The sequence below is a fragment of the Ambystoma mexicanum genome, chromosome 9 (genome assembly GCF_040938575.1).
Source record: "Ambystoma mexicanum isolate Mex_15411 chromosome 9, UKY_AmexF1_1, whole genome shotgun sequence".
In the NCBI taxonomy this organism is placed as follows: Eukaryota; Metazoa; Chordata; class Amphibia; order Caudata; family Ambystomatidae; genus Ambystoma; species Ambystoma mexicanum.
The window spans coordinates 1,018,873,146-1,018,900,408 of record NC_090931.1 but is presented as its reverse complement, the minus strand read 5'-3'; the positions used below and the strand labels follow the sequence as shown (position 1 = coordinate 1,018,900,408).

Genomic DNA, 27,263 nt, shown 5'->3' with positions numbered 1-27,263 from the left:
ACCGACTCCCAGCTGCTCCAGCGAAGGAGGTGCGCAAACGTGTACGTCCGACGTGTCGGCGGCCCCAGCTCCCGCACAGACACCAGCCAGCAACACGGTCGTGGCCATGATTCATGTATCGGAGGGCGTGGAGGAAGCCACAGGAGCAGACGATTGGGAGAACTGCAGCTTGCTCCCCTGGTCCGCCGCTCCCACGCCCCCGCTTCCCGGAAGAACGCCCCCTGAGGCGATCGACGGAACTCCTCCAAACAGTGTTTGGGAAGAGCTCGCTCCAGGAAAAAAAGCCACACCCAAAACAGATCAAGCGCCTGCTACAAAAGTAAACAAGCCAAAAAAAGGCATGAACCAAGCTGCACAGAAATCACAGAAATCTACACATGCGACGGGCAGCCAGTCAAAAAGGAAAATGAACAAAAGCCGCAATCAGCCAAAAATGAAAAAAGGAAACCAGGACCCATTAAACGAAATCCTAATAAAAACCACCTTTTGTAACTCTTTGAAGGATTTCTTCTCCAGACAGGGGAAACGAAAACACGAAATTCTCAACGAATTAACCGACAATGAAATACTGGAGGCTCTTACCGACCCAGTCCCAGCCACAAAAGCCCGTAAAATGACCTCTAAGGCTCGAAACTCAGAGGGCAAAACGACTGACCCCACCAAGGAAGGAGGTCAACCCAGTTTAAAATCGAACAGCACAACACCGGACCAAACATCTGCAACTGGACACCAGATGGAGAAACAATCTTCAAACGTGGCTTCCACAGACGAACGCCTACAGGAGTCAAATGACAAACCACTTCAAAAGGAAACTATGCCACATCCGTATGAAGAAGCACTGAGTCAATCCAACGGACTCAACCCTGAAAAAGTAACAAACAGCGACTCTCAAAACACGCTGTCAGAATCCCAAAATAAGCGGCCGGAACCAAAAACACCGCAAACAGCAGCACTCAACATTATAGAACAAAGACACTCCTCATTAGATCCACCAGCCGGAGCAGACTGGGAAATTACGCTAACACCTCGACCTTTGAGCACAAGCACCCTAACAAGGGACCAAAGAGGAAGTTACTCACCACACAGCCGGACCCAGGAAAGACCTAGAGCAGAGCGGCCTCACACATCGCCGGCCAGATCAGGAAAAAAGAGTCCACCACGAATATTAGAACCTTCATCGAGTAAACCCGACATGATGAGAATAATGTCTGCAATAACCATAGCTCTTGCTCCTTTTGGAAAACTTTACGAGTCCCTCAACGACACAATGAAAGACAACACAACCTTAATAGCTCTCATGCACACAAAACTAACCTTCTTAGAAGGCTTCATCACAGCTAAGGAACCAGGAGTAAAAATGAGAGATCCTACCGTGAGAGCGGAGCAAGAAGAGCGGAAATACTACTCGACAGCAGAAACCCAGACAGAACAACCATCATGCCCCCAGATCTTCAGCTTTCGCAGTAGACTTCCAGAAGAGCCCAAAACAACGAAAACTCTAGCCACTAAAAGGAAAGATACACACACGAAGATCTCGTCACCTGAGAAACTCCAAATCACACCAGGCCCAGTACTGCAAATTCCAAAAAAGAATAAATCAACAGCAATTAAGTCCCTAATTAAAGACTCTAACCCCGATCAGGGGAGATAAAAAAAAACGCATTCAATGAACAAATAATTGCTATCAGCAAGCTACCAAAAGCACCCCTGATTAACCAACAAAGATCACAACTCATTCAAAAATCGCAAAGAACAGCAGAAGATTTCCTAATGGACACAAACCTAATGAACTTGACGACATACTCGACAAAAGATCATGATGACAAAGAGCCATCAACAATCAGCATTGACTCAACTCCACCCAAACCAGTGCAACAAACAAAAAGAAGACGTAACAGCTTAACACCACAGCGTCCTACCCCCAGAACGAATTTGAGATACCCGAAAGGACCAAATCTAGTCTTCTGACCAAATCCAATTGAGTTAGACCTTCAAAAAAGTCAGCGCCCTAATACTGAGGAAAGTCACTTCACCAAACACAGAGATAGCAAAAATCTTGAAAGAAACAGAACCAGGAGGTCAAAGGAAAGAACTCCACGGCGAAGACATACAAGCCGACTCGGCTCAGGAAAAAAGGTTGCTCGGAATAAGTCCAGGTATGTGTGGACCTCGCGAGCGCAAAAGAAAAAAAATGAAGAAAATCGTCAGACAACAATTCTTAAAATAGAACAAACAGATCATAATACCGAAGCAGTAATTCTAAACAGAGGAACTATAATGAAAATCTTCAAAAACATCAAGTCCTTGAGCCACCTGACATCAGAAGACATTCCACTAGTAGAACCATACCACAAAGCCCGAAAAGCTAAAGCATACATACACATAACAAAGAACGCTCGACTCTACCAGTCCAAAGAAACTGACACGGACTCACGACAAAGAGGTTACCTGCTGACGGAACATCGGGTTGACCATCAAACCGCCAACCATTTGACACGGACCAGCCCGGACCACCCCACATCGCCTTGCTCCGGACAAAAAAGAAGGGGTAACTACACTACTGGAATTAATCAGGAAAAGACACACGAACCGACGCTGAATGCCAGACGAGAAGACACAAAAGAAGCAACATATGCATTAAAAGAGAAAGAACATAGAAAAATAATCAACTACGTTGGTAACGAAACAAAAGAAGAAAAGCTTCCTACTTTGAGAAACAACCCTAAAGATAAAGAACAGATAAAGACAACCAGACTCTCTTTAGGACCGATAAAACAGCTATGGTCCTGGTTCTCCAAAACAACCTCAAACAACCCCATAAAATAGCAACCATCAACGAGAGCAGAGGAAGATCAACTCGCAGGAACAACAAATGACCTGCTAACGACGACAACAGCTCTGAAAATGGCTTTGTGGAATACACGCGGATTCAAACACCTGATGAGAACAGGAGAAACAAACCTAGGAGAGTTCGATATCCTAGCATTGCAAGAAACCTGGCTCACAACGCCACCGGCCTTAGACGGCTACGAATTAGTCTCCTCAAACGCCTTAAGAGGAAAAACAGGCTGTCCTTCAGCAGGCCTCTTGATCGCAGTCCGCACAGGCAACGGTTTGGCAATAGACAAAGAGTTATCCTCCTCACAGTACCACTTATCAGTCAAGGTAAAATGGACTAGAGTAAACACTTCCACGAACACAAGCTGGGAAACCCCGATTGTCATAATAACAACGTACTGGAACCCAGAAAAAATCTCAGACGACGTCTTTCTCCGCTTACTCGAAACAGAAATAGACGAGATTCAAATAAATTCAGCAAACACCGAATTAATTATCTGCGGAGACCTCAACGCAAAATGTCCTAATAAGACCTCTCATACTACACTACTGAACAGCGAGACAAGAGGAGACTCGAGAGGAAAAAAATGGCAAAAACGTATGGACTCCAGAAACCTACATAACACGTCATTGGCGGCACAAACAAAACCCCAAATTCCAACCTGGGAAAGAGCATCTCAAGCGGGAACAATAGACTACATATTCGCCTCAGAAGGCATGTTCGAACTGATAACCGGATTTGAGGTGATACGCACAGAGGAAAGCGATCATAACATCCTCCATATAACATGGAACACTCAATGTCCGGCCAAACCCCAAATGCCGGAAGAAGTAGAACTAACAACTCAAGGAAATCGCCTCAGACTTAACGCCGAAAGGATAAAAGATCTGGTACAAAATTACAAACTGAAACTCCACAACACGGCTGACAGGCGTACAATGGAACCAGACTATCAACCCTTGTTAATCCAATACCAGACAAAAAACACAAGGGTTCAGGCAAAGGACAAGCCCCAAGGTCATCACCAGTACGATAAACAACTGGTACTCGGGCGCCGAGAACTGAGAAAGCTAAAACGTGCTGTAAAAAAACTAAGATCGATAGACATGGAAAAAAAAACTAAGAGAAGAAACAGCAAAATACAAAGCTTGGCTAAAATCCCACTGCATAATGCTATACTAACAAGACTCAGAAGAAATGCTCAAAAAGGTAATGGGGCGAAATTCTAGAGACGTTTGGTCACTCATAAAAAACTCGGACAATAAGCAGGCAAACAAGCTAGTCAACGCAGTAAGCGAAGAAAGATGGACGACTCATTTCTTCACCCTATTTCAAAGTCCTGACGGCCCACAAACATCAAACATCCCCAAAAGAAACTTAATTTGGAAAGATATCTCCGACACTGAAGACATAGAGGACGCAATCAAGAAATTAAAGTCAAGCCGCACACCTGGACCCGACGGAATAACAAACGTCAACCTGAAAAACAATCCAAAGGAATGGGCCGAGTTCATAAGCCTGGTATTCGAAACAATAACTTCGAAAACGATACCACGGTCTTGGACAAGGGCCACGGTGGTCCCGATTTTCAAAAAGGGCGACCGAACTGACCCTACCAACTACCGCCCAATCGCATTACTAGACACCATCAGGAAAATATTCGGCTCACTGCTGTTGAGAAGCTTCCAAAGGTGGGCCTCCACTTCTCCTAGCTGGGATCCTCTGCAAGCAGGCTTCACAAAGAACATCGGAACACAAGTAAACATCATGATTCTTAACATCATAAGGTCTTTGTAGCATTTGTGGATCTAACACAGGCCTTCGATAAAATTGATCGCAACAAGCTATGGACAAAACTAGAACAATGGAAGTGTCCTCCCCAAATACTAGAGCCCATAAAGGCATTGTATAGAGATACATCAATGACCGTGAAATTAAACCAAGCCGGAACTCTATCAAAAGAAATTGTGATCAGCAGAGGTGTAAAGCAAGGCTGCCCCCTGGCTCCAGCTCTTTTCACGGCCTCCTTGGGGGACTATAAAGATTCTGGAAAAGATCTCAGAACGTTCCCTCCAATACTGGGTGATACTCCGACCCCTAGACTCCTTTACGCAGATGATATTATTCTCCTAGATCAAACTCCTGTTGGCCTACAACGCCAACTCAACAATTTAGCTAATTACATCTCAGAAAACAAGGACAAAACAAAAATCCTGATCTTCGAGAAATAATCAACTAGGAAAAGAAAATTCCAATGGTCAATGGGGAACACCAAAATCGAAGTGGTCAAGGAGTTTAAATACCTCGGAGTACTAATCGATAGCTCAGGTATTGAAGCAAGAATGCAGCATAACCTTTGGGAAAAGACTAGAAAACTCACAGCCCAGGGCCGAGCGATGGACAGGAAATTTGGGTGCTTCTCACTGCTCCCAATTATAAAGTTTTTCGAGGGTAAAGTGGTCCCAACCCTAACGTGCGGAGGAGAAGCTTTCCTGACAATTCCAAAATCAATCTGGGACAAGCTTGAAGGCTACTTCTGGCGAGGAGTAATGCGATTTCCAAAATCAACATCGATAGCTGCAATTCGAAGGGAATTAGGACTATCTTCCCTGAAAGCGACAGTGGACGCGAACGAAATGCTGCTATACAGGAAAATAATCTTGCCAGACGCCCCGAACCAGTACAAACTGATTAACCAAGAAATTCAAAGAGGAAGCTGCAAAGCGTTATCTGCCTGGGCGACGCAAAAGGAAAACATTCTAACAGAATTTGGCATCTCTAAAGAAGAGCTTTTTCTCATCCCCAACAAAATCAAAAAGAAAATGAACTTACAAGACTGGATACTCACACAAGAAAAAGCAGCCGCTAACAAACTCCTCATCCACATGCCACAACACACAAAAAAACTAAACGATTATCCGCTATTCGTCAGAAGATTCCCAGACAAAAGACTAAGACAACTTTTCTTAAGAGCACGATTAAACCTTTTGCCCACTAATGAAATCAGAGCAAGGAGAGGTCTGTCCAACGCGAGTACTTGCAGATTGTGTAAAGACCCCTCAAGAACTGAAACAATACGCCACCTCTTAACACACTGCACAAAAACAACTGACCTAAGACAAGCCTTTCTACTTCCGCTGCTAAAACCTTTTGACTTACGAGAAGAGGAAGTCTGGTGGACCGACTCATAAGTGGTAATAAAAACACTTGGTCAATTGCAACTGCAAAGATCATAGACGCAGCTCTAACAAGATGCCTCAACGAAGAAAACTTTTCAGAAAACGGTTAAGAACCTAAACAGATGTCCAACGAAACTCTGCCAGATAACACCGATAACATGGACGCCGAGACCGGCAGAACAGCCCGTATTTAGAAACAAAGAATGAAGACTTCTCTCCACTACACAGACTCAGAATCACTTTTGTAAAATCAAAGAAATTTGATAAACACAACATAAAAAAAATGCTCTTTTATGTCCATGTTTGTACAGACTACGGTCTCGCAAAGGCCTTTCCACCCCAGAGCACTTCAAAGCCACAACAATGGCAGTAGGAGCTATACAAATATAAAATGACCTAACATGACACTTCTTTTCCTGAATCCCTGAAAGACATTCCAGAATCTGCTCCGGGCTTTGGTTTTCTACACCCGATGCATCCTGGGAGATACAGTCCCAAAAAACCATGTATCTTTGGAACCTGGTAGTTCCAGCTGGTTGCTCTCTCAGAGGTTTTGGGAATAGCTCGGGGCTGGTCCTTTCAGTCCTACTCTCAGGCGGACCAGGGGCTGGATACAATGAGGGCCCTGTGACTTTGTCACAACATGTAGTGTAAAGTGGTAGGATTTCTTGGAGGGGAGAGGGTTAGTAAGGGGAAGGGACAGGACATCAGGTATCAAACACTAGTTTAGCGTTGTTGAATGCCGACTTCACACTACTGCAGCTCCCTATCAGTCCCATAAAACTGATGCGCATCATTTTCACTTACAAAGAGGAACACTTGTAAACACAGCAGAGCTTATGCATCATTATTAATCATTGTGAAGATAAGCTTATTTAGACCATGATAAACAATTGGGCCGCATGCAGCAGCTGAGCAAGCAACATATGACACAGTTATGCTGTATGCCACCTCAAACAAAATGTTTTATCCCATGTGAAATTGAACATCTTTGGTTAGCAGATGTGGGGAAAAAAGCTTTATGCCCTTTCATTCCACATTTGCCAATTCTCCTATATGTGGGGCTTTCTCAGTGGTATACGCAGTATACCTGTAGAATCACTGCAGATTTTGGAGACAACGCTAACAGGCTCCCTAAGACCAGACAATCATGACTCTTCTGCTGACAGTAGAAACAAAATTAATGTTCACTCTCTTTGAGGGGAGTAGTCAAAAGACCAGAACTTGGGCAACCAGACCCCAGAGAAAAACTATTTGTGTGAACACCGCTTATTATATTATTATTATTAAGGTATTTATTAGGCACGGACCTAGCTTCAGGAAGTAACAGAGCGCTTTACAGTCATAGGGGAAGAGCAAGTTTAGGGAGCAGAGAAACAAAGGAGTGGGGATCTAACAACAGGGGAGGGAGGGCAATTGTCAGCAATGGATCCACAAATAACCAGGGTAAGAAACATGGGGGTCAGATCACCCAGTCTCAGGTACGATGGGGAGAGGACAGTGTATGGGCTTTGGTGTTATGCAGGATCCAATCCTTGAATAGGAGGGTCATGAGCTCCTTCCTGAACTGTAGACGTGAGGGGGCAAGTCGGATGTTGATGGGTAGGAGGTTCCTGAGAATTGGGGCTTAGACAGAGAAGGCCTGTTGTCTGTTTCTTTTCCTTCCTGCAGAGTTCCAGTCTGCACATGTCCTTACTTCTGGTGGATCCTTGGTCTCAGGATATGCTGTGTTTCTCTTTGAGATAGCTTGGGGAGTTCAGGCTGACAGCCTTGCAGATGATGCAGCAAGATCTGAAGCTGATACATGCTTGCAGAGGGAGCCAGTGCAGTTCGATATGGGCTGGGGTGATGTGGTCGAATTTGCTGAGTCATTTGATGAGCCATGCTGCAGCATTCAGGATATATCCCAGGGAAGCCAGGGTAGTCGCTGGAAGGCCATCACCCTGGTGGGAGAGGACAACAAATCTGAAGCTGTTTTCTGGGATGAGGGGCTTGATTTTCAGCAGGAGCTAAAGTTGGTACCAAGCCGTTTGTGTCTTCCTTGTTATGTGCTGTTTGAAGGAGAGGTGCTTGTTGATGCCGAACCCAAAGGACTTGTCACAGGTAGCCAGCTGGGGTGTGAAGCCATCAAGGTGCATAGCATATCTAACTTTGCAAATGTTTTGTCCGGAAGAGCCATGTTCTGGGAAGAACAGGACCTTTCTGATTGCCGTTGAAATAAAATGAGAGAAAGCAGACATTGTCTGCAGGCATGTAGATATCCTCAGAAAAGCTTCTTGAGGTTTTCAGCATACCCCTAAACAATCGCTGATATGTGTCTGTGTCTGTAAGGTAAAGATCATCAGAAGAATCCCATGGCATATAAAAACCATAAGTAGTCATAATATTCTCCGAGGAATCTCCTGCGGGACAGGGAATGAGGGGCTTATTGTGGAATCAAAGTCCAAAATAATGGCTTTTAAAGTCAACTTTTATATTTGCTAATTCAATCTTACACAATAGCAGAACTGTGCATTGTTCACTGTGAACTTAGCAAACCACAACTATTTGTTACAGTTAAATTTCAAATTACTGTGCAAAGATACTTTCATAGGAAGGCCCCCAAAAACAACCACAAACGTAAAAGACTTACGACTTGAAGCAGGGCAAGGTATCCAGCTCCAACATTATCAAAGTTTACTTTCACATTCTTCCATCGCGCCGTCTCGTTCTGGAGAATCAAAGCGAAACATTCTGTTTCATTGTCCACTTGAGTGATTGGGAACGTCTCGCCCGTTGTTGTGTTCACACAGTGATAGTATTTTCCAGCAAACAGGTTTACTCCCATGATACTGAATATCAGCCAGAATATGAGGCACACGAGGAGGACATTCATGATGGAGGGTATGGCTCCTATAAGAGCATTTACAACCACCTAACATAAAATAGCACAAATAAACACAATTAGAATATATGCATTCATTTTCAAAAACAACACTAACAAATATGGGTTGGGGAAGAATTATCTCATTCTAAAATAAGGAAAAAACAAGGAAACCTCGAGTTTGCGACACGGAAATGGCAAGAAAGCTAAAATATCTAGAGGAAAAAACAAAAAGGGGTGGAAAGTAAAAATTAAATCAAAACCTGATCGTAAGATGGAGTCAAAGAATGTGTGTTCTAGAAAAAAAGAAATACATGTACATATTAAAAAATAAACATCATACAAAAACTATAAATAATGTAGCAAATTATAGGTAAACCAAAATGGAAATGAACATGGAAAAGAAAAGGCATAACTCTTGACCTGCCCACATAGAATGGAAAGCCAATGCTTAATGTTTGGACACACATTTAAGCTCTTTTACCCTGGTCAATACTGCTAAACCATGATGCTTCTATTCTAAGTAATGCATGCAATTCTCTTCTAAAATGTTAACATTTTTGGTAGGGGAGAAAAATAAAGCCCCCAAATAAACTGGCCAAACTACTTCAGTCTCTGCATGATTGAAATGGGTGGCCTTCATGACCATATTCCTAAACTAAAGGAGACCACACACACGCACGCTGGGGCATTCAGTCTTCCAGAGAGCATATTTAGTATTAGGGGAAGAGGAGTACTATTTACTCATTTCTTTTTAACATTAGCCCTGCAGTCCAAGTTGCTGTGATAGCAGTGATCATTAATCAACTAGTGGTGACGATTCAGTGTGTGAGTGAGCGAGTTAAATGATCTATCGAGCGCTCATTGTGAATCCAATGGCTTTAATGTAGTAGCTTGTGCCATCAAACCACACGTATTGTAGTTTTTTGCAATATTGTACAGCCATTTTAAAGAAGAATGCAAAAAATATGTTGGTTGATGTGCTGCACATCACAGTTGTCACTAAATATTTTAGAAATAGCTGGTTTTCTTCTCATCTTCTTACAATATATATATTTGTACTGATATGATTTACACCACTTTAAAACATAAGCAAATCAACCAGGAAATTAAAACAAGCAAAACTGAAACACAACTTTAACACAAACATTAAAAACCCAAAATAAATATCAACTGTGAATGAACATTCCACACAGGCCTGTAGTTGATTCAATTTGGAAAAACATGGAAACTTTTTGTATAATAGTGTTCATTCGCTGCGCAATACGCTGATCTGAGTGGCATTTGACAGTGTCACTTTTTCTTTAGCTAATCTCACAATTTGATGGATTCTTTCATTTTTGGTATTAATCTTGAATTTGCTGAGTATTTTAAAATGTACTACAGAGTAGTACATGTGGCCAGTTCTGGGGAAAGAACATATATTTGCATTAAGCTACACAGTATAATATACAAGATGACTTTGAAATAGAAATATACCTGCAATAAATATCATGCCAACTTAATCTTAACAAAGCAGTGATTTTGCCAATTACAACATTTGCTGCAATTGTAATGTCATCTCACACTTGATATAGACTACAACATGAACAGGATGCCACTGCGTTGCATTTGCCATTATTTAGGAGATATTTAATTTGATACAGTTTACATTAATACATCCATTCATATATTACAATGGACATCACAAACTGCCATGACCTATATTCACTATGTGCTCCCTTCATTTTATTTTATTTAGGTGTGAGTCGCATTTTGATACTGTGGGTCTCATTTTAAAGGATATCTTTACACGGTTTGAAATGTCGAATGCTAACGCCACTTTTCACACGTGCATGCGACGTGGGCGCTCTTTATGATCGCTGCCATAAGCAATTTCAAGTCATGTACACTTCGTTCTTTGGCTCTGCTTCTGCCTTTGCTTACTACTTGCAAGTAAGGTTCACTCCACAGAGTTGCCACACTCAAGGAACCTGCAAGATGTGTGTCAACCGCTTGTGGAATAAGCATGAACACATGCACGTGCGTTTGCTGAACTACTTACAAATTACCCTCCCATAGCTATAGTTCAATAATAGTAAAATAATAGGGAAAGACACTGAAAATATCTAAATAATGCATGACACAAAATGGTGCAGCAAATTAAACATGCTACGTGATAACCATAACATAAATCAGCGAGTTCATTATTATAGTATGTGCAGCATTCTTCTATCATGTGACTGGAACTCATAGGTTTGGGCAACAAATAAATTGTATCCATACGCTCTTAAATGGGTACAGCAAAACACAATGAATGTTGTTCTGAAAGATATGGCTTTCATTCTTGGTACGTGTTACCACAAAAAACACTACATTTTAATTAAATATTTTTGCAAATACGTGGCATGTGATGGTTTAAGAAAGACCTTAATGTTTAATTTGCATGTGCTAGTGAAACTGCACTCTTTGGTATTCTTCACAGAAGAAAACTGCCACAAATGCCTCCCAGATGGGCACTAAGGCCCACCTTCCCATCACTTCAGGAGGAACCCTGATTAATGGGGGAGAAAAGTGGGCCTTTCTGCTGCTTCATTTACTGTACCTAATTTAGTTCCACCCTCAAAGCAAAGGTGAACATAGTAAAACAAAATATTCAAAGTAATGCACATGCATGTACTGCAGTATCACTGGTGGTATTTCAGTAAATCTGCATCCATTACTGCCATACCAGCACCATTCGTGTAATCTGCTGCAGCCCCTTACATTACTATTGATGGCTATGGTTATAACCACTGGCAGAATTTCTGCTGGGCATACTTCCTAAGCTTTAACAAAGCCCTCTGTGTAGATAAAACATAGTACATTCCTTTAGTAGGAAGTATCTGCTTTCGGCATGGCGTTAAATTATATGTAATGTATTTGTATTTATTTTGGTTAAAAGCTGATTCAGCATCTTTACTTCAAGTTCAAGTTACTCAACTAGTTACAAATCAGTACAGCTGGACACAATGTTTGGAGTATCCAGAACCTTAAGAAACTAAATCATACTTTGATTTTTTTGTAGATCAATTTAACAAAACATAGATTATTTAAGTGATGTCTCTGTCAGTCTGGACACAAAGTCTATTGCGATACTTACTTGGGAAGATATCTGTATGTTCCATAAGCAGTTAAAACACTTATTTAAGGAATGTTTAAGAGTCTTATTTGGTTAGCAGGATGCCTTGCTAGTTTTCCAATTTTCAGAGCTAATGTGTGGCTATTAGTTTAATGTGTTAGTCAAATGCTGATTATCAGGGCACACCAATGTCCAATCCTAATTATGAGGGAAGAACAAGCTGCACTCTCCTTAAGGCAATTAGTTTCATCTGCAGTATTTCAACCATTTGGAAAGGCAGAATTAATTTCCATATTTACAAAAACCACCAATGGATATAACCCATTTCGGTTGGTTCATCCTTTTCTAACCACCTACGGACCAGATCATTGTACTGATTTCACTAGTTGCCATTAAAACCATTCTGTCAGGTGAGGGGTGACACTGGGAGATTGTTTCCACATGACCTAGGTTTGCGAGGTACCTACACAATGAGGAACACATGGGAGGTTTTGATATAGACCATACCATCATGCCCCAAGATGTATATAACACATCTGGTGCCGAATCGGCACGTTAAGAGGAATGAAAACATATTTCTGGGCAAAGCTCTAGTGGCAGCTGTGGGCGAAGTAGACAAGTTGTGAATGGGAATGGCAGGCCGACCTTACTATTGAGTAATAGAGATATGGACGGACACCTGATTATCAATGCACTTATCAATGATTCAAGAAGTTGCCTTCAGATATTCACAAATGTTTGAGGCACTAGAAAATGACTGGGCAATTGGAATATAGTTAAATAAATGGTTACAAATGGGATTGTTTGCGAACCAGGTCTACATAAAAAAGCACTCAAAATGATACATTGAAAGGTGTGTGGCAGGACACACTGTGGTAAATTATGCTGGAGGATTTGCAGGAGAGATGGTTGGGGGAATTAAGACAACAGGGCAAAGAGGATGGTGGGCATGTATTTACTCATGTCAACAGCTTTGGCTGATCACAGAAACTTTTTTCATAACAAGGGGCACCATGTGATGTCCACAACAGAATCCCTTGATGCTCTCCTTCCTCGATGCCGGATGTGATGTCTGTATCCATATAATTAACTTGCACAATGCCCCATGACATCAGTTTCTATTGTTTTCCTCGTGCTCAGATGGGTGGAGGAATTGATCATAGTAGTATTAAGAAAGTGAGCTATCAGAGGTGTAGGATGGGAGGGTGATGAGGAATCTGTGGAAGGAAAATCCATTAGAAACAAAATTACTAGTGGTCAATCATTTGTTCATCTAATGGATTGTGTCCTCCCACAGAGTCCTCATCTTAGTGAGACCCATAGCAGTATATGAATCCTGGAGGAGAGCAAACCCAGAGGCCAAGATCAGATTAGAAAACTTCGGAGGACCACTCTGCCAAATCAGGTGTCCAGGACCGACAGAGAATCTAGCCAGCAGTGCTTTGAAAAGGTGGTCAGTGACTACCTAGTTGCGGCTTTGCAGATGTCTAGCACAGGAACCCCTCCTTTGAGGGATTATGTTCTTGAGGTGCAACCACACCTCTGGTCAATTGTGCTCTAGGGCCCTCAGGTCAATTGCACTCTGAGGCCCTCAGGCATTTATTTTCCTATGAGCAAATAGCTTTCTGAAATGCATACAAATATCCATCTGGACTATTTGTGCTTAGTTATTAATCTATCCAGTATATGGCCAGTTTATACAATGAAAAGCTGGTGCCTCTACCCTAAAGTCTCTTGTTCTTGAAGTGTAGAAGCGTAGAGCCCTTCTCGGGTACAGTCCGTGGAATCTCTCCTCCTCTTTAGATGAGTGAGGAGGCAGGACCATTACTGGAAGATTAATCTTCTGGGAAAGAGGACATTCTGAGAAAAGTTGTTGTTACCTTAAGTGTTACCTTATCTTAACAGAGCATCAAAAGGGGGGGTGGTGCAGTATAAACCTTGCAATTTGCAAACCTTTCGTGCAAAAGTGGCTGCTACCAAAAATAAGGTTTTCCATGTAAGCAGTCTGAGTGGGAAAGAATGCACACGTTTAAAGGTAGCCCTCATTTAGCAGGTCAACGCACATTTTAAATTACAGGCCTGCACAATTAATGGGGCTGGCATAAGCATGTTTGTCAGACCCTTGCATTATTACGGGTATGATATAGTAAAACCCTTGCTCAGGTGTGTGCTTGAAAATAGATAGTGCAGCCCAAAACCCCTTCAAAGTATTCACCCGAAGGACCCATTGAGCAAGTTGCAAGAGAAAATGTCCTGGTCCGCCTCTGTGTTTCACAAATAAGGATCGAGTTGTTTAGTTCTCTACCAGTTGCAAAACCTTCTCCAATGGCAGCCATACAGAGTCTTAGTTGCTGGGTTTCTTGCCAAATCAACACCTCGACAACGCTTGTGGGGAGATCCCACTCCTTGTAACCTTATTCTCTTAGAAGCCAGGTGTGAAGGCTGAGAGTATTGATATTCAGATGAAGGAACAGGCCTCCACCTGTGAAAGCAATTCTGCCCTCTGGGGTACAGATGGCCATGTCCAGAAGGTCTGGGTACAACGTCTTCTAGGCCCATTCGAGGACAACCACGATCATAATGAATCGAAACCTCCACAACGTCCTGAGAATGTGACGGATGACAGGAATCCAAGATAATGACAAAAAAAGTGGCAAGTTCCAATCCATCACAAAATACATTCCACAGTGCTCCTCTCTGGGAAAATCCCCTAGAGCAAATCAATTTGCAGCTCCGGCTGCAAATGAAGGCAAACAGATCCAACTGAGGAGTACCCCAAAGGGCCAAGATCTCTGACAGAACTTCCTCACACAGCTCCCACTTGTCGGATATCGAGCACTGGCTGATCAGGGCTTCCACCATTGTGTTCTCCATTCCGGCCAGGGGCACTGCTGACAAGGACATTCTATTCTGATGTATCCAAAGCCAGAGCTGCATTGCCTCCCTGCACAGGGGTAGTGACCCGACACCTCCTCTCTTGATGAGGTAGTGAATGGCCACTGTGTTATCCATCATGATCAGGATGGTTTTCCCTGTATCGAAGGCAAAAGGGCCATCAGTGCAAGTTTGACAGCCTTCATCTCCTATCAGTGTATGTGAAGTCATGCTTCTGCCCAGGATCACAACCCGTTCACCATCAGCTTGATCTTGTGAGCATCACAGCCTTTCAATGCTGCATCAGTCACCACTGTCGTCTTGGGCACAGTTGCCAAAAAAGTTCTCTTTTCATCAAGTTCCCCCTTTGGGACCACTGTGAGACCCTGCTTGGGACATAGCTGTGGTCTGTCATGTTGCCTGGGCATTGTTACCCCTGAGCTGTGAGGGCACACTAAAGAGACCTCATTCTCAATCAAGTTTCCTGCACCAGGAAAATGCAGGATGGCATGAGTCCCAGCAATCATAGAAAGTGTAGGGCCTGCATAGTCAGGGTACCTTGAATCTTAATGATCATCTGATGAATGTGAAGAGCCCTGTCCCAGGAAGGAAAGCCTTGCATGTATAGGAGGAATGTGCTCTGATCAACCAATCGTCTAGGTAAGTGAAGACCTGAATGCACTTCCTCCTTAGACTGTCCGCCACTACCGACATCTGCTTGGTGAAGTGCATATGGTGGAGGTTAGCCTGAAAGGTTGGACCCGAAACTAGAAATGGGTACTGCCAATGATAATCTTCAAATACTTCCTGTGCTTGGGATGGATGGGCATGTAGAAGTAAGCATCCTGGCGGTCGAGTGACACTAATCACTCCTGTAACTCCTGAGCTTGGACGATCTTCGGGAGGGTCAAAGTCAAGATGGTAACACTCTCGAGGTACTTGTTCAGGTCGCTCAGGTCCAATATGAGTCGCAGTCCTCTATCCTTTCTCAGCACCAGGAAGTAGGGGAATGCAAGCCCTGGCTCCTTTCTGACGTGGGCTCCTGCTCCGTGGTGACTTTCTCCAGCAGGCTGACAATCTCCTGCTGTAGCAGCATTATTTGAGCCAAAATGTTTGTAAGGGCGTTTTAGAAATTAGATGCAACAGCCCTGCAAAAAAAAAGACTTGGGTGTGAACCAACTGCACTTTAACAGACAGCAATCCAGCTGTATAGATTACCAATAATGTGTAGTACCAACTTCAAATCAATTTACAGTAATAGTTTCAAGCAATCGTTTGGTGGAAAAAATGATTATTTATTCATGAATACAGGCAGACACCAATGGCCAATGCATTTCGGACCTATGTAGGTCCTTCAGGACGTGATCAATAAAACAACACACACAAAAATGCAGGGTGACCATAGAAGAAAACGTAGTCAACGATGGAAAATAACTATATAAAAAAATCTAATATTAGTATACCTAGCCAGTGTACAAATCAAAGATCAAAACCACCAATGTAATCAACAGTCTTCGAAACTGTGCGATCTGAAAGGAAAATAATAATAGAATAACAAGACTTAACCCTGGCCATAAATACATTGCTCATAAAGAAAATGCTGCAAGGTTTTGGAAAGCTGCCTAAGGCCTGCCTCAAACATCACAGAGTGTATCCAGCATTCAGACAATGAAGCTCAGAGAGCTTCTAATACTGAGGCTTCCAGTAAACCACAACATTATAGTCAACCGTTCTGCAAGACATGAAAAATAATCCACATGTACAATACAGTTCAAAGACATCCTAGCTCAATATAATTCCCGATTGTATCCTATGTAGTTACTTGCTTACCCTATTCCGCAACAGCCCTGCATCACCATCTGGTGTACCCATGCATCCTAGATAATGTGTAACCATACTTCGGAGTTTAGAGCTAATCTTCCACTCAATGCAAGAGGCATGTGAGAATGACTCAGTGGTTTTGGAGCAGTTGAAGGCCTGAGGTGACAGTAGCTATAGCCCCGCGTGGGTCTAGAAAACCTTATTTGAACTTGCTTTGTAGAGGATTGACCTCTGCCTCTTTGGCTGAAGGCATTCAAATAACAAAAAGGTCTGCCTTTCCAAGCCTGTGTTGTTGACCGCACAGGTTGTGGTCATACCGCAGCACCTAAGGATTTTCCAGCTTCTTTGAATGCCTGAAAGTTTTTCCAAATTGTAGTCCACGTTGGGCTAGAATAAGTGGTTACTGTCTAAGGGCATGTTGAGAAGCTTTGGCTGCACGTCTGGGGCAAACACCGACTTTCACAGTCAGGACAGTCTCTTTGTGATTGAACTGGTGCCAATAGTATTGCCCACGCAATCTGCAATGTCGAGTCCTGACTATAACACTTTAGATGTTTGCTATTTGCCATCAGTGATAGGGTCCTTAAAACCATCCGTCATTGCACCTATGGGTATATGTTTCATTGCCTATGAAGCAACTGCCAACAAGGTGTGGGTGTACTTTGTTAGGGTACAAGCTGCATTTATGGCCTTAAGTGACACAAACACTTTCTTTGCAAAATTGTCACACTTTTTGTCATCTCTGTCTGGGTGGAAGAGTTGGACAAGTGCTCGACTTTGTCCATGAAATAGCCACTTGGACCGCAAGACTTTCTGGAGTTGGGTGTCTCAACAGGAACTTTGGGCCCATAGACATTGCTCTGTACTTTTTACCAGGTTTTTGCTCATAGCTGGTGTGGAGCATGGTTTCTGCCAAATGTCTAGAATTGGGTCTTTTAGGGTCATGTGGAAAGGCACAGTTCCTCTTTAGGTGGTCCTTTGTCAAGTATGACGAGGTACTAGCGATGGTCAACGCTGTTGAGGGACCTTCGAGGACGTTGTCATACCCAAGATATTGGGCTGCAGGAATGTGATTGTGTGGAGTCCCTGCCGGCTTTTGAAGGCACAGTGAGATCGGACCCTTGCACAGGTTCTGTTGCTGAAGCTAACAGAGTCCCTCTATTAAAGACATTGATCATGTTTTATGGGAATTCTTCCCACTGTTGCGCCAATGCAGATGGGAAGCGTACCTGTTCTCTATGGGGCAAGGAAGCAGATGATGAAGAATGCCTGCAATGTAGCTTTCTTTTCAAAGCAGGCGGAATGAGTGGCGAGAGTCACTTTTAGTGGCGAGAGTCACTTTTCGAAAATGACCTTTTAAGGTGCTTTTTGTGTCTATGTTTGGATCTTTCTGAGGATCTCTCGGCTGTTTTAGGGCTCATGTCCTCTGAGAATTTTCTCTTCCAGGGAGTTTTACTCTTCAATTTAGAGACCGAGCATCCCAATTTGGATGAACTTTCTTTCAGAGCTTTCAGGGTCATCAACTGACAAGTCCAGCAATCTACGACATTGTGGTCAATGCCAAGACACCAAAGACAATACATCCTCCTACAAAAGGTGCGGCTGGACCAGTGTCTCCCTCAACTGGGATATAACTTAACAAAACACAGCGCCCAATGGAGACACTTATGTATTCAGTAGGGCATAATATTCCTCTGCCACCATTCAAATCACAATGCTCTCTATCCAATCCTACCATTTTTTTAGGAGCGGCACATCAACTAATATACAATGATACATTTTTATTCAATTACAAAATCATTAAAAACAGTCATATGCATTCCACATTAGGTGCATCTCACCTAAAATACTAGCAGAACTCAATTGTTTAAACAAAAGCTCTATGATGGGTTTAGTAAAGTGCACCCATATTATATTTTCATTAAACTCATTTTTTTGGCAACATCTCACTACAAAGAACACAGCAAAACTCTGGAATATAGTGCCATATCACTCATAGATGGCCTTTAAAGTCACCTGAATCATCTGTATTGGCAAAACCTGGCTGGCACCCACAAACATCCGAAAAACAATAGTTGGCTTTTTGTTTTTTGTCTCAGACTACACTAACTTAGTTATGCACTGTGTTTAAAAAAAAAAACAGAATGTCGATACTAGCTTGTTTCAGCCTGTTGCTTCACAGTCAACTTTAGTCATGGAGTGCCCTCCATGACCCTGTAATTTTCCTTTAAGGCCTATATAGTGGGCCTGCTTCTGGTAGTCCTTGTTCTTCGTTCTCCTGATTCACCCTTGCTACATTTTCAAGAGCACAATTTGCCAGTTGCAATGGCAGAAGAAGCTTCCACAACAATGTTTATACTTAATGATCTTCAAAATGCAAATCATTCTACTTTACATGCTAAATCTAATATGTCACAGTACATAAGGTTATATTCTGGTACTGTAAATGCATCCTGCAAATCCTGTAGAGCACCAATATTATAGCATAAAAGCAAAAAGAGACCAAAAATTGTGAAAGGTGGCACAAAGGACTTTGTTTCAAAATATTTGCACCATTATAAGTGCAGTGTTGAACGTTACTAGCAATAGGAAAAAGAAAGCCCTAGCCTTGTACAAAAACTTAATTTCAATGCATTTTTGTACCAGAACAAAGATTGCCCTATTGCTAATATCATTCAATGTTAGCGCTAGGGCACGCTTCGACCAGAATATGCAGAAGATGCATTGAAAGAATATGTTTTTTGCGCTACGGCAACCTTTTGCACTGGTGCAAAGGTTCTGTAATGAGGTTGTGGCTATTCTAAAATGTGCTTATTATGAACAAGATAACAGTGTTTCTTCTGGGTAATTTTCTTAAGTGTTTAATATGTAACATTGATGAACCAAGAAGGAAGGCCATATCATTTCATATCCTATGTTTTTCTGAATGTCAGGTAGCAGATAACACAAACATACTACATACCCTCCATAATAGGACCACAAACAATGTGAACTATATGGATAAATCTGCATTGCAATTCCAGCATGCAAAGATATTCTATTAGCTGCGTGTCGGGGTGTTGTACTGTTAGACTTGCACATATATTTTTATTAACAACACACAAGTTTGAAGACTAGAGATGTATTATGTAGAACACTTGTGTATAACTACGGGTAGTAAGCCAAACAATTAGGGCTTGAAGGGTAGGGGTATCTATCAATTAAAATAACATCTCACAGGATTTAGAAGCTCATATTTATTTACAATATATATATATGCTACTGATCTTCAGTTGAAGATTCATCCAAAGATTTACGGGATTCATTTAGATTAATTGAGAAGAGTGAAAAACAAATGCATGAGTTAGGTGGGGTTGAGATGATTGAAATTGACAATTCTACTGCATGTTTGTTCATTAAAGACAACGTGAAAGCAAAAGTGTTTTAGATTTGTATGGGTGAATCATTCCTTATAGCTACTTAGCATGCACAATGGTTTATGCATGCATTATAGCAGCGTATGTTATTAGTTCTTACCCTCATCCCTTCAAATCGTGACAGGGCTCTTAGAGGTCTCAATGCTCTTAGTGTCCTAAGGGATTTAATGGCACCTAGTTCTGAGTAGCCCAAGGCATTAGCTATTAAGCTAATCAAAGACACCTACACAAAAACAGAAAAGCAAAGAGCATTGTTCTTCCAAATTTTACAACATGTACATTTGAGTGCATTAGTCACATCTGGCTGATCTGTTTACCTGGCAAAACCTGCAAGAGAACAATTGTTATGAGACGGAAAAGGTTTTATGACTGGATCTCTGTTGGGAATGCCTGTTTCAAATGAGAAAGTAGTGTTTATTGTGCAATTTAGTTCATTAAAAACATGAAAACCTGTGAAAGAAAAATCGGTCTCATAGTACACACAGCCTGGGTATATTGGCCTTACCCTTATGCCTTCAAATCTCGACAATGCTCGCAGAGGCCTCAGTGCTCTCAAGGTCCTTAGAGATTTAATAGCAGCTAGTTGGTCATACCCGAGGGCCACAGCCAAAAGGGAAATGATAGAAATCTGTTCAGAATTAAGGGCACTGTTAATCAAATTCGGTGAGTTAAAGTATTCCTAATTGGTAATAAGGTGCAATCTTCAAAATGATTAACACATTGAACCCATAGACTAACACATTTAAAAGGTACATATTTTTACAAGCAATGTTTATGGATTCTGCATCCGGTATCAACCAAATGTGTTCATCAAGCCTGTTCTTCTATGCGGGTGGATCTGTGTTTCTGCAGTAAACCAAATATAGGGGTACCAGGCTTGAAGTGAAGATGTGTTTTCCATGTACTCATGAGTGGTGGAAGTCAAAACAAAATACAGAGATTGTAACTCCATCATAAAAAAACGGAAGCAAACACGGTTTGTAAAAGGGACCAGTGACAACATCTGCCTATCTGCACAGAGTACTGTACAATCTAACATATTTGTTTAATATGCATGTAATAATTTATTTACAATGTACTTTGGTCTATAACTTGAACAAGACCAGGTGGATATATGAGTGATTGTGGTGTAGTGGGACATGTAGATACTGAACAGTGCAGGGCTGTCTGCCTTTTGGCAATGTTGTGCAGAGACTGCTAAAAAAAGGTATTGAGTTTTAGTCTAAAGTTAAGGTAATTGTGTTTGGCACTAAGAGTTGCAGTGAGGGTACGGAGTAAGTATTTAAGGGGGGGAGCAGACTCACAGCCGTTTTGCTCCTTGAGTGGTGCAAGAAACTCTTGTACTAGCCCAGAGGAATTTGTTGTGAGACCGTAGACCAAAAGAGAGGCATAAAGGTTAATCTTTTCAGCACAATAAAATTGTACTTCCCTCTATAGGGATTCATACATGATTGAGTAGGATACAGTATTTGACCGGAGGTCAGTGTAGCAGGGAGTGAGCTTCCCAAATATATCGTGGGATGAACATCCAGATTCTGTACCACTTGGGGTTTTGGCTAGAAGTAGCATTTTATTTCATAATTACCAGGATTAACAATCATGTTTATAGGCCCAACGCCAGAACTCAAGTTTATGTGCATGTCAACATTACAAGATAGATCACTTGTATAAGTCTTGCATAAATCTAGATAAGTGCATACAGAATAAAACGTCTTGCTAACAAAAATGTAATCCAAGGTAGATTCAATTAAACCACTATACCAAGTCGGTTTCATAGGAATATCCCCAGTTACATTTCCATTCAGCATAAACAGCCTGAATGATGACATGCAGGCTGTCCGCATTTGCCAATTAAGAATTTTATGTGAAGTGATCAGGGAGTCACAAATGCATTCCAAATCGTCCTGGGAATTCTCCAAGATACGACACAGGGAATCCAGACCTCCTGCAAGATTTATATTCCCATTAGGAGTTACACTGTGCCAATCCCAGATATAATATGTAATCTTATCCAAGAATGTCCATAATTCACATATACCCCTGTGGCAGTAAAGGTTAATGAGAAACACATGGCTCATCAGGTGTTCCAATTCAAATTCTAAGATAGTAATAAATGCCCCCTTAATAATACAACTATATTTTTTACTGTTATGCCCATGTTAGATTTCACTGCAGTAATTAAACCCCCCAAGGGACTACCCAGTGTTCCCAGGATGCCTGGCTGACAGATGATGACATAGCCATCCAAAAGGGATGCCTTGGTAAGCAAGGCTTCTTGTAATACAATTATAGTATGTTCCTTTAGCTTACTACCAACATATGAATTGTTAAAAAGCTGGGTATTGCCTTGAGAGTACCAGGACAGGCGTTGCAAAGATGCACCCTCTCCTAAAGATGACTATGATGTCCTGATGTAGTAGCACTATGATCGTTTAAGCTTCTAGCAAGACAGGACCAGTCAGCAACATCTGAATAAGTTGATATACCTTGATTGGCAAACACACCACTATCTTTTCAGCCACTGCAATAGATATAATGATGTCAGCAGGTGTCACCAGCATCTTAACGTTGTTCCTTTCTTCCCATTTGCTTTCAAACACTGAATCAAAAGGGATAATAACATAGCCAAGTTGTCTTAAAGGGATCGATTCCTTTAAAACAACTTCACATACAATATTAGATGGACTATCTAAAGGGACTCTCTGTTCTAGCCATGTCTATGAATGCAACAAGATCAATGGCACCAATTGATTTAGAGCAGAGATTTGGGACTTCAGAAAATGGTGCCAGTAAATTTGATCTGTTCAAAATTATTGAGGTGTACCCTGCGAAAACACATTCCAAAAGGACAATTATGTGCATTTACTCATAAGGACGCACCAAATAAGTTATAACTTTGCTTCGTTTTCAGGTTTATTTCATTTTGCTAGCCCTTCAAAGTTGACATGTGTTTCGGCTTATGCGCCTTTTTCAAAACCGGGATTCCATCTGTTTTAAAGTTGTATTCCCCTCTTTATGTGATGCTATCTGTCCATTTGCATCGGCACTTGTACTGGCTAAAGCTAGTAAGAGTGCTGATGCTAGGAGACCGATAGGAACGCACACCAGGATGACAACAGGAAGGGAATATCCCAGGAACATTGGCTGACCTCCATGTAGTGACTTTCATATTTCAGAAATTGGAATGTTTCTTAGAATGGTTTCAGTAGCATATTGTCTTCTGGAAACAGAGGAAACTAAGCTATCAATCTGGTCAGAGCACGAGACTTACAGCACTATTACAGCCTTCTTGCCCCAAAAGAGCTTTTTCATTCTCTCCTTGGTCCGGACCTGTGGATCCATGAGAGCATCAGCCCACTCCAATGCTTACTAAAGGGACAGCTGCTGGGAAAAATGTGTCTAACTGGGTTTATTGGGTTAAGGGGATCTGGGTAGTAGGAGGGGAAGATCGGAAACATGAACTGATGTTCAGAGAGGTATGGAAAACTGGAGCCCCTGAGTGGCGCCCTGACACGTGCTACTACTTCCCCACCAAGCTCAGAGTCTCCCATGTGCTTTGGCCAGCCTTCTCTCGCATTGCATACTGCGATGTTTCAGAGCTCTAACTTCCTCCTTCATCTCCTTTGTCTGTCTATCTCTCTCTATAACTTTCCTCTTGTATACTGCTTTGGGTGGGGGGGGGGGGTGACTTTCCAATAACGTCCCCAAAGGTCACCTTCCTTATCTAGTGGAGCTATGCGTGCGGTGAACATATTTCTGTCATGCAGTTGCTAGTGCACCAAACTGAACTTGACCAATATCTTGCCGCAAGCTATTGACAGCTAGTCCCTTTGCCATTGGCATCCAAACAAAGAACGCCTCTAAGAACTGTTCCCTTGCAGTGTGCTGGCCGGGGTGCAGCAGCAGTGCCCCCTTACATATCAAACGATTTAAACAATCAACCAGGTTTAAAGCACATTCCACCAAAAGTAATTATGAGACCCCAGTCTTCCTTCATCTCCTCTTCTTCCTTTTGTTTTCCTCAATACCAATAGTAGATTGTTTTAACTGTACTCAAATGTAATCATACCATAGCATATACATTTGCACTGAAGTTTCATAATAGCACATGGAAAAGTTGTGCACATGGGAAGTCTATATGTATTTAACCATATTATTATAATTAGCAAAACACAAATATTAAGAAAAGCGAAATTACTTCTATGTCATACTGTGACTAGTATTGGGCAGTGTGTTATTTTCTTATTACAGTATCAGGGACATGGTTCACGCCAACATCTTTAATGAGTTGAATACAATTTTACTTAAATAACACAATGCCAAATATCGCACCACAGAAACAATGCTTACTTAAAATGACCTCATTCTAACACAGGAAAGGAAGGCATACTAATGTACTACTCTGTATAACATGCCTATGTACATCACAAGGAAACAAAACTGTGTTGCAATGCGCAAATGTGTGGTAGGCAGCATATAGTGGATAATAGGACTTAAAATATACGTACATCGACAATCAGGAAGTCCAGCCAGCACCAGGCGTTGGTGAAATACTTGACAAACCCATAAGCCACCCACTTCAGAAGCATTTCCAGGATGAAGATGTAAGTGAAGACCTTGTCAGCATATTCTAACATAGTCTTTATTGTCTTCCGCTGTTCGATGTATATGTCTTCAAAGGCCTGTCAGCAAAACAAAATCATATTTTACATATATTCTTCAGTCGACATTTACTGCAATGCCCTATACTAGGAAATGTAAGTTATTTATTTGACACTCTGATTAAACAATGTAATACGTGCAAGAATGTTGCCCCGTTTCTTAAAGTATAACATACTTAAATGTCATAACCAGCTCTTAACTGCAAATTCCAGTTCTGCGCTTGGGCGCTGATGCATTGTACTGATCAATCTCGAATGTCGGGACAAGCTATTGATTTTGGTTTGTGTTCCAGCCACAATTGGATTAAGTAGAATGAAGTATTTGTTAAAAGGCAATAACCTAATTTACTTGGTCCCTTAGCCCACAGGCTAAACACAAGACGCATACAACGAATACAAGACATAGGAAAGGCAATTAAAGTGTCACACACATCACCATTTCTTCAGCCATTGACCAACAAGCACCCTCAGAAAGGTCCAAACACTTATCTCCCATGACAAGATTAAGTATGCAAGGATTAAAACCTTTTTTTAGATCTTTGATTGGAAACCAATCATGCAAGATAGAAAAGTGCTTGCGGCAGCCAAATCAGTGATGCAGATAATCAACAGCCTCAGAGTGTCCAAACTGTAAAATATTTCATACTGCTGAAAATATTTGCACTTAACATAATCAACTCCCAGACTTTATAAAACAAATAACCCATCTTCCTAACTCTTAACTTAACTAGAAATAGGAGTACCTGTAAGGTTCAAACCATGTTCGGCATGTTCACAAATGACAGAGAAAGAGGTACCTCTGAAATTGGGCAACATTAAACCTAGTCTAAAGATAGATCGACAATGCGCATGGCAAAATGAGATTGCCATAAAATTACTAACACACACTCTATATAAAATCTATTTGTAGTAGGGCTCTGTTTTACCCAAAGTATGTGCTAATGACATGTACAAACCAATCTTAAATCGATCATCCTAAACCTTACATTTAGAATGAACCAAAATGCACTATTTCTACAACATCAGCTACAATATTGTCTCTGGCTTAGGCAGTCCTTCAGAAAAGGCTTTGAGCTTGGAGTATTTTCCTCCTACATGGAAATACACACCCGTACCCAGCTCACCAGGCCAACTCCCACCAGCCATTAATAGCATTCATAGTCACCCCGTGAGTCACTGCCTAGTTAGTAAACACAGCTACTCATCAATTTCTAAATTCAGAGGTTATTCCTTAGACGAAAACTTAGTGTGAGTGAATGAAATTTAACTCTGGTTTTGAAAAATGCATCAATGTGGGTAGCCAGTGGATATGTTCAATGAGCACAAGCATTGTGTCACCAGCACCCCTCCATATAAGGGGTCTATTGACCACTTTTACACCCTGAAAAAAGGCAAATACTGCCCAAAAATATAAATGCAGAGTAAAAATACCCCACAACACAAATTGGAAATAGACAACAGAAGCCCATACCCCAGTTTAAGTCCACTCAGCTCCATGGACATGGTTGGACCATTAGTACATAGAGTCCCAGAGGAAGAAACTACTGTTATTACTGCTTGATCCAAAGTGGTCAAGTCGAAATCTTTACTACAAAAACAGTACTGTTTTTACTTGCTTATTAAATACACCTATTGGGAATGGCACTTTTGTACTCCCTAAAAATCATTTTACTCCCTACTTAAAAACAATAGGGACTACAATTCTCCCACTGCAAAATCTTATCTGGAGCACTGGTCATCAGTAAACCCATCCAAGATAAACCCCAAGAATAAGCAAAGAGTCGAGTCACACACGTTATGACCCATCACTTCCCTGCTGTTAAAACTGGTGATGCAGGAATCATGCAGCAGGTACAATCCATGAAGCATGCTGGGTGTTCCTGAGATGTCTGTATGGAACTAAGGAGATCCAGGAGCGATAACTCCCCTAAGAAAGAAAGTAAGTGTACCTGAGCAGGTGCATGTGTGTGCCTAGGAACACATCACGGGAACCAACATATTGCTAAGGACTCTTTTGAATGGGATCCACTTTCCCTAGGCCTCCATGTCATTGTGGCCCTGAGATGGTGGCGGGAGCGAAGCCCAGAGCACAGTGCCAGTGAGGCTGATTTTGAACTTTCAGTGAAGCTTAGAAAAGCAGTACTACTCGAGTTAAAGAGAATGGCTTCAGAGGTGCACACACGCCCCACAACATAAGGAGGGAGTGAGGGAGAAGATAGAGGTGGGTGGCTTAAAAAAGAGGTGCACCTAGGAAAGAAAACCTGCAGGAAAGGAGTGGGTGAGTAGGGCATGGAGGATTGGAAAGGTCTGGGGTTAGAACGGTGAAGGAGGTGCCCAGGAATGCAACATGATGATTGAGTGGGTGGATTGCACATTAGTTTGATGATGTAGCTTCATGGACCACTCAAACTGTGGGAGAAACTAAATACTTCCTTGATGTTTCTGATCATGTGACCCAGCAAGTGAAATTGCAGGGCCCACAAATAGAAGAGGGCCGTAGAAGAGTTGAG

General features: G+C 41.8%; 1 protein-coding gene across 7 annotated transcripts in view; it reads right to left on the bottom strand.

The window, feature by feature from the left end:
• The window catches only part of LOC138488896 (sodium channel protein type 2 subunit alpha-like), a 1,049,646-nt gene that overhangs the window by 152,719 nt on the left and 869,664 nt on the right, over positions 1-27,263 (bottom strand). For 6 of the 7 annotated variants that reach the window (XM_069616277.1, XM_069616276.1, XM_069616279.1 and 3 more), the window contains 4 exons: positions 24,601-24,774; positions 20,598-20,720; positions 9,145-9,177; positions 8,651-8,932 (listed from right to left, as the gene is read on the bottom strand). In XM_069616277.1, coding sequence (XP_069472378.1) covers positions 8,651-8,932; positions 9,145-9,177; positions 20,598-20,720; positions 24,601-24,774 — 612 coding nt within the window. Of the gene's footprint in view, positions 1-8,650; positions 8,933-9,144; positions 9,178-20,192; positions 20,316-20,597; positions 20,721-24,600; positions 24,775-27,263 lie in introns of all 7 variants that reach the window. The other variant, XM_069616282.1, reaches the window with a different exon arrangement.